Raw genomic sequence first — 9132 nt, forward strand, 5'->3', positions numbered from 1 at the left:
TTTTTTTTAAAGATTTTATTTATTTATTTGACAGAGAAAGACACAGCGAGAGAGGGAACACAAACGGGGAGTGGGAGAGGGAGAAGCAGACTCCCTGCCGAGCAGGGAGCCCGATGCGGGACTCGATCCCGGGACTCCAGGATCATGACCTGAGCCGAAGGCAGTCGCTTAACCAACTGAGCCACCCAGGCGCCCCAAACCCCAAAATCTTAATGGTGCTACCCACCCTCACATTATGAGCTTATAAACCGAGTAATTTTCTTCCTGGTTGGGGGGGGGGTGGTGTGTGTGTGTGTGTGTGTGTGAGAAAGAGAGAGAGATTTCTCCAAACTTCTCTTACAATGAATACATATGGGTTTTGTTTTAAAAAATCGTATTTTAGCACATTACTATTGTCCCATAAATAAACAAACATTGGCTACTTACATCAAATGAAACTAGTTGGGGACAGGGATAGAGGTATAGAAGGTACTAAGGAAAAGAATTCATATTAATCATCAGGATACAATGACTATCTGTGGTGTTTAGGTACTATTTGGAGTAAAACTAAAACCTTAAAATATTATGCCAAAATACAGCTGACAAATTCAGACTCAAACAGTAAAAAAGTTTTATATTTTGACTAAGTTAATATTAAGTTACTACTCTTTTGCTGAATCAATTTTTTCTACTCTTATTTTTGGGCTTGGTGCCAACATTAACAAAAATACAGGGTACTACTCTTGCATACACTAGTGTCCATTTCAGCTCTTTCGGTTTTAATAAGTACAGTGTGTCACCATATAGATGGAGATGTGCATTACACTGTACTTTTTGCTATTAAATCTAATCTTTACAAGATATAGCCATTTTACAGAATCATCTTCTACAAATAGTTTATGGGAAAAAATAAAGCTATTTTCTCTTTAAGTATATTTTCTCATACACTGCCAAAGGAAATAATATCCAAGTACCACAATTTAAATATTTTACAAAAGAAAAACTATGAACTAATCTCCAAGAGAAAAGCATATGCAACCAAGCTTTCGTGTAAGTGCTGAAACTAGAAGCTTTCATCTAAGAAACTAGGGTAGACGTGGGTAAAGTACAAGTGAGAATATTTGACTACAAAATAAGACCTGGTAAAGACCCTCGCCAAAGGCTAATGCTCTGTAGAGGCTTGTCAAAGCTAAGACTGAGCTAAAAGTCCAGAAAAATGCTAGGAAGACTTAAAATCCCTGGTGTTGCTCAGCAAAGCTCTTGAAATCTTGGATATTAAGCTGAAGATCAGAATTTATAATTATATAGTAGCTAGTTGAAGCCAAAGGTGACAAGAAAACAAAAGAAAAGAAACCAGTGAATACTATGCACCCACACCTTTTAATATCAAAATAGGCATTTGAAGAGTACATATGCCATTTCATCTGGGCCAAATATGCTACAACTGAAGTTAAAATTTTTCATTATCTTCCATTTACTTGGTAAAGCATTGAGTTTGGAATCCCACTGTAACTATTAAAATCAATACCAACTACTAAATCTGTTACTACAATAATTAAACATCAATAAAAATAGTATTTATTAAGCTTCTATTCATTACAGCAGGAAGGCCATGCATTATCCTCATATTAAAGAAGAAACTAAGGCCCAGAGATGCTAGCTGATTTATTAAATCATCTCCCCCATGAGAAATACCATGTATGCTAGGCTCCTTAAATTAGCCCAAGATAGTTACAAGAAACAACATTAATACAGTTTGTCATCACTGATGTATATACCATAAACACAGGAAGCACTATCAGAAAGCTTTCTCAAAAAGGCAATGGATTCCAATAAGCCCTCTGATCTTAAGGGAAAGGAACAAAGTCCAGGATGTCTCCAGGATTATATGAATCTTAAAAACATCCTGAGAAGTCAGACAGACTTAGATCTGCCTACCCTAAGGCAAGTAAACTACCTTACTAAGGAATACCTACCAGTACTCCTCAATTCTCTTTAGCTTACCTCCTATTTTCTTCAATGTTGATTCCCCAATATCTTACATCTGTGTGACCCATTGGCTAAAAGCTGTCTTTTTCCAAATGAGAATATTTACTATATTGACTTCTATTAGCTACAAATCTTCTCCTCGAATATGACAGATTATTAAATATAAAGATTCTGATATATTCGCTTTCTTGTACATTTTGAAGTTCTAAGTCTGTAAGAGACCTAAGTTCTGGAAAATACACTTCCTGATGCTTGAGCAAGAAACACTGGATTAATTCTTTTGTGAACACTATTTCTATTTCCCCTTATGCTGACATTCAAGTCACATAATCTATATGTATATGAGCTTCCTCATTTGTAAAATGGGGATAATAATGGTTCCCAAATCAGAGCTGTTATATGGCTTCAAAGCTAGAATACATATAAAGTACTCTGAATAGTACCTGGCACATAGTAAGAACTAACATCTATTGAGTCCTTACAATGGATGAAGCAGTTGTAATAATGGAAAGCAAAATGCATCAAAGATGGCAATTTGTGATTTGAGTCCAAACTCTAGAATAAATTCACTTTACACCCTTGAAAAGCCACTCAGCTTCTATGAGTGACTGAATCATACATATAATCCAGTTAATACTGGTTCTATCAGCTCCTGGAGTTCCTAGAATATAATAATGTATGTCAAATGTTTTTATCTACTATAAAAAGCTGTTACTTACAATTAGTAACATCTTACTTGCTAAAGCAAAAATATAACTAAGTAATCAAAATGTCAGACTGCATACTCAATTTAATCCTCATGCAGCATGTACTTAGCCTCATGTTAAAAATAATGCTAACAAGACTGCTTATCTGGTTTACCATCCATAGCAAATAAAAAGCTGGAAATAAAAGGGGTAAGACATGTAAGTTGAACAACAAATACAGTAAGAAAAAAAGACAGCCAACTAGAAAGACAACTTATGCAAGGCACCTCAAAGACAGGGAACATTATAGAAATAAACAGATGTAAATACCCAAAGGGATTCTCGAGGACTACTGTCCAGTATGGGGCAACAAATTATGTTCTTAAAGATAATACTAAGTCATCAAAACATGGCTAAGCTGTGTTCAATATTCTCTGACTAAAGAGGCAGAAATTTATGTAATACACTTCAGAAAGATTTACAATTAAAATGGCTAAAATGTAAAAATTTTGGTGCTTGAAAGAATTTCAAGTTATCTGACTGAAATATCCACACATGTGAACCAGCTTACTCTTTACTGAAGTCAGAAAACTGAAAGGAGGAACCAAGAGCCACACAATTTTTTGTTGTTAAAACATTTAAAGGCCAGGGCGCCTGGGTGGCTCAGTTGGTTAAGCGACTGCCTTCGGCTCAGGTCATAATCCTGGAGTCCCGGGATCGAGTCCCGCATCGGGCTCCCTGCTCAGCAGGGGGTCTGCTTCTCCCTCTGCCCTCTTCCCTCTCGTGCTCTCTGTCTCTCATTCTCTCTCTCAAATAAATAAAATCTTTAAAAAAAAAAAAACATTTAAAGACCAAATTGTATTCTACTTGAGACTTGGATTTTAGACTAGGGTTTCCATTTCATAGTTTAACAAGCTACTATCTAGTCTAACAAGCTACTAACTTCATGTAGTGTCACACACACAATACACAGTGATATATGTCATTAGACCTAGTATAAGCCCTTTACAAATTTGAATTATTCCTTTCAGTTCACAAAGCACTTCCACCATTTTCTCATCAGCTTTGAAGAGCCACAGGTATGTAAGGCAGATAACATCTACCCTTAGAACTGTTGTGAGAATCAGACATAATCTAACCAAACTTTCCTTCACAGGGTCTTGTAAATAGCAGGTGCTCAATTAACATTAGTGACTTTTCTTACAGATAAGACACTGATGCTTTAAATAAAGGAAGAAATATGAGCGAGTTTACAAAGCTCACTGGTCTCCCAGCCTCACTCATGTTTCTCACCAACACACCATTTCTACAAAGCATTTACTGACCCAGTTTCCTCATGATTCATTTTCAAGAAAATTTCTTGTACCCAGAACTGTATTAATTCATTCACAGTATCTGCGTGCTTTCTATGTGTCAGTCACTGTTAATATTGCAGTGAACAAACCTGACACTGATCCTGCTCTTGGGAAGTTGATATTTTAGTGAGAGAAGACAAGCAACAAATAAGAGAATTTCGACAGTAACAAGGGCCTGACTGGGTGATAAAAGGGTCAATGAACTAACGGGGCCACTTAAGAGCCGTTGGAAAGTACCTGTGAGGAAACATCTGAATGATACCTAAATGACAAAGTAGATGGAACTCTGACTTTTTCACTTATTAATAACATACTCTGCCTTACATCCAATAAAGGAGGAATGAGGCAGCTAACAATTCTAAACAAAATAACTTTTTACATAAAGGGAAAAACAAAATTTTAAAGGAATAAATTTCGATGGTAATCAGTTTTAAGCACTGGAACTATGAAAGACACAAGTATTTTACAATTTGGGGCACCTGGATGGCACAGTTGGTTAAGCATCGAACTCTTGGTTTTGGCTCAGGTCATGATCTCAGGATCAAGATCAAGCCCTGTGTCTGGCTCCAGTCTCAGAGCTCAGAACAGAGTCTGTCCCTCGTCCTCCCCCTTGGGCCCTTCCCCCCACGCATGCTCACTCGCACACTCTCTCTCTCTCTCTAAAATAAATAAAATCTCTTAAAAATTTTTACAATTTTGTCTTCAAATTATCATCTCAAAAAAAAAATAAGCAAATTATCATCTCAGTGAGAAAAGAAAAACAGTAAACCATTAATGAACAGTCTATGATAATGTGCCAAGATGAGCGATACAAGCTGTCATCATTAAAAGTTCAGATAAAGGAAGAAATCAATGTGGACCAGAACAATACTTCTCAAATATTAATATGCTATAAACCACCTGATACAGTAGATCAAGACGGGGGGCCTAAGATTCTGAGATACTGTATTTCTGCGTTTCTTTTTTTTTTTTTTTAAAGATTTTATTTATTTGAGAGAGAGAATGAGAGAGAGCACATGAGAGGGGGGAGGGTCAGAGGGAGAAGCAGACTCCCTGCCGAGCAGGGAGCCCGATGCGGGACTCGATCCCGGGACTCCAGGATCATGACCTGAGCTGAAGGCAGTCGCTTAACCAACTGAGCCACCCAGGCGCCCTATTTCTGCGTTTCTAACAAGGTACCAGGTGAGGCCAATTCCACTTGTCTCACTGATCCATGGAAAGATTCCGACTGGTTTGGGGGAACGATGTAGGTTTTACATGAAAAGTTCTACAGGAAAGATTAGTTTGATCTTTTCTAGGAACAATGAGATCATTTGACTGCAATGAAGAGCCACTCCTCCATTCCAAGAGGATGCACTGAGCACTGACTCTGTGCAGGGTACAGTAAAAATCTCATTGACAAGTCTAATGGAATGGACAATTAAAAGATTCTTGAGAGATACCATTTCACACAAGAAAAACAAACCATCTAATTGTCCATTAACGGTCAGATGAGGACAATTATGTCATATTCATACAATGAGGTGCTCTATAGTAATGAAAAGGAATGAATTATAGCCACAGTCTAGAATGGACTAATCTCAAAAACAATGTGAGATATGCATATATGACTCAAGACGTAGGAGAACATGTACTATGATTTAATTCACATTTCATTCATATTATTGATATAAACAGGCAAAACTGAACAAATTGTTTAGAAATATTCTGTATGGTGAAGCTTTAAGAAAACCCAATCCCTGAAACAAAGCTCACAATAGTGATTATAGGGTGGGGATTAGGGATGGGAGGAAAGGATGAAATAGGGGAAGAGGCTTCAAAGATATTCACAATGTTCTATTTCTCAGGTTGAATGGCAGGTAGCTGGATGTTTATTTTGTGATTATTTAAATTATGTATCATAGATACTATTTTGCATGTGTGATATATTTTGATATTTTTTATAGTTCTTTGCGAATGCTATCAATGATTTTTCTAAAAACTAAATCAGGGAATTATTGGTGATGGAGATTCTAACAACAGTGAGTTGAAGAAAGAATGGAAAACTACAAATATAGATAATTCTTTAACCATTGACTTCAAGAGGAAAAAAGTGGAAACTAAGAATGGAACTAAGTGAAAAAGAGAACTGAACATTGTAATATGGGAAAGTCCTGACAATGTTGACATGTTAAGGGGAAAGTAATACTAAAGATAAAGAAGATGTGATGAAACAGAACCAAAGGTAGGAAAGGAAAGGTTCGATACAAGAAGAAAAACAGGTCTTGACCACTAACAAGATGCCAGGAACAAATGTGATTAAACATGAGACTAACCAAATAGTCTTGTGTTGCTGGAACGTACACTTCCTATGAGGCTTGGAAATAGTAGGAAATTAACCTGAACACAAAAGCAAGGACATCTTGGTAGGCCTTGAATTCACTGCAACATCACTGTAAACATTTAAAGAAGGAAGTTAACAAGATCTAAACTTTCACATTAAGTGAATGTTTTAATTAAATTATGAAGGATGGACTGAACAGGGCTAAGAAAACAATTCAAGATACCATTAGAATACTCTATAAAAGATATCAGGACATGTACTAGGAGTAGTATAAAAATGAGGGGCACCTGGGTGGATCAGTCATTAAGGGTCCAACTCTTGATTTCGGCTCAGGTCATGATCTCAGGGTCATGGGATCAAGTCCCATGGCCGGCTTGCACTCAGTGGGGAGTCTGCTTCTCTCCCTCTCCCTCTGACCCTCCCCCCCTACCCCGCTCGTGTCTCCCCCTCTTAAAATAAATAAATCTTAAAAAAAATAAAATGAAATCTTTTATTCATTCATTTATTCTATCTATATCAGTTAAAAGGTCTCTATTGGAACATAACACGTGAAAAAGCAAAGTCCTCCAATAGCTTATGTTCTGGTGGGGGAGTCAAACAAGAAAACAAACAAGACAGTTACAGGCAGTGGAAAATGCTATGAAACAGAGTGGTGTGATGGAGGATGATGGGGAGGGAGCAACATTCAACAGGGCTGGTAGGCAAGGCCTTTCTTGAAATGGGGGAATTTAAGCCAAGGACCTAAAGAATCAAAAGAAGCCACTAAATACTTGAGTATTTCAGGAAGAGAAAACAACTAAAATGTCACTGTGAATGGAGCCTAGAATAAAGTAGGAGGTGAGTTTGGAGAAAGAGACAGGAGTAGCAGGACCCTGAAGAATGTGGTAAGAAGTCTGTATTTTATTGCAAGTGGATATGATTGATGGCATAGAGATAGATGGGAAGCAGATGAATTTGATGTATTTTGGAGATGGAACCAACAGGATTTGCTGAGGGGGGAAAAAAGAACAAATGTAGGTTAATGCCTAGGTTTTCTGACTTGTTCAAATGGTTAGATGGTAGTTCCATTTACTAAGACGGGAGAGACTAAGGTAAGACTAAGGATGGGGAGAGAGGAAGGAAGGGAAGATGACAGTAATCTTATTTTGGACAAGTTAAATTTGAGATGCCTATAAGATATCCAAAAAGCGATGTCAGGCGGGCAGTAGGATATTTAAGAGTGGCATGCAAAAACCACGTCTGGCAAGAAATATAAATCTAAAGGTTTTCAGAATATAAATAATATTTAAAGTCAATGAAAGGAACTTAAGGAGGGTCTACTACTGTAACTTTTTGTAACACAAATAATAACACTGAAGCAACTAAGATTAAATGGTAACTTACTATGTCTGACACTGTTCTAGTTATTGACACATTTCAGCCTATTTTAATCCTCAAAACAACTAAAATGAGGAAAATAACTATAAAGAGATTAACTTAACCAATGTCATTCAGCTAATTTTAGAGATAGGACTCAAACCCAAGCAGTCTGGCTCCATGAGCGTGCTTTTACCTACTCTCGATACACTCTGTCAAGCAGAGACCTGATAGAAGGATGCCTAAACCCAAGTCCTGATGCACTCCAACATTCACAGATGGGGAAAGGAGAAGCCAACATAAGAGATGTTTATGCCCACTGCAGAGTTTCAGATAAACGCTGAACTACAGGTTCAGAAGTGGCCACAAAGTAAATCTCCACTTGGGAAGTTACAGATGTCAGGTCCCAACAGAGAATCAATGAAGTTTACCTTACCTTCCCAAAAGCCCTAGATTCCTAGGTCCTTCACTACACCTCCTTCACCTATTTGTCTTCCTAAAGAGTCTTTCTCCAAATCCAGGCATCTCAAAACAATACCCCAAGAATCTGTCACACACACCCCTAGCCTCTGTTCCCTTCCTCAGCCCTCAACTCCCCCAGGAGGTGGCAGAGAAAGCTGTTGCGCCTCCCAACAAAAAGTGAAGATGAAAGAGAAAGGTTTTAGGGGAAAACCTTATCCCAGTCTCACCAGGCCCAGGGGAAGACCGCTAAGCAGCGCGTCTGGCGGAACTGGACTAAGAACTGAGCTCCCCACGTGGGCCTGTAGAAACGGAACCCCACTCACCAAGCCATCTATCTGCACTTGCTTCACCGCCGAATCTCCAGACCCGCCTTTGCCTTTGCCTTTCCCCGCCGGGCCGGTGGTGGAGCTGGAAGAAGTGGCAGCAGAGCCGGTGCCTTCCTTGCGGGACGCCATCTTTCCAGCCAGACAGGAAAAAAGAGAAACGTGAGTGACCGGAAGCGGAAGTACGAGCTTTACGTGACGTCATGCACAGCCCGAGGGGCGGAGCTGGGAGGAAAAGCTGGAGTGCGGCTCCGCCTCCCTTCTCTTTTCCAGCCTCGCCTCCTTCGCGGAGGTAACCTTTTGCGCATGTGCATTGTGCTTCTGCGGCTTCTTTCTCATCGAAAGCTTTAAGACAAAATTAGACTTTTTAAAATATTTTCCACCATATGTTTAGTCAGTCTCTATTAGTCAGTTGACCTTAACAGCATTATAGCTCTTGTTTTATGTAGGGTCTCGCCTAAAAACGATTTCACTTTTTTTTTTTTTAATTAATCCCCATTCCCAATCTTGTAAACTATGAAGAGCTGTACCAACTCCCATCACACATACTTGGAAACTGAGACGGGGTTTGTCCAACGTCACTCTGCTAATTAGTGGCGAGCTGGTATTGCAGTTTGTTTTAGGTAGTTTTAGGTAGCAGTCTCTAACCACTTAGATTA

General features: G+C 38.6%; 1 protein-coding gene across 3 annotated transcripts in view; it reads right to left on the bottom strand.

The window, feature by feature from the left end:
* Positions 1-8640, bottom strand: part of EIF3H (eukaryotic translation initiation factor 3 subunit H) — a 94740-nt gene extending 86100 nt beyond the window's left edge. The window contains exon 1 of one of the 3 annotated variants that reach the window (XM_081816423.1): positions 8474-8639. In XM_081816423.1, coding sequence (XP_081672549.1) covers positions 8474-8605 — 132 coding nt within the window. In that variant the 5' untranslated portion in view covers positions 8606-8639. Of the gene's footprint in view, positions 1-8473 lie in introns of all 3 variants that reach the window. The other 2 variants (XM_081816422.1, XM_081816421.1) reach the window with 2 other exon arrangements.
* Between the last annotated feature and the right edge of the window lie 492 nt (positions 8641-9132).

This window comes from Leptonychotes weddellii, chromosome 4 (assembly GCF_054177405.1).
Source record: "Leptonychotes weddellii isolate Sample4059 chromosome 4, ASM5417740v2, whole genome shotgun sequence".
NCBI lineage: Eukaryota > Metazoa > Chordata > Mammalia > Carnivora > Phocidae > Leptonychotes > Leptonychotes weddellii.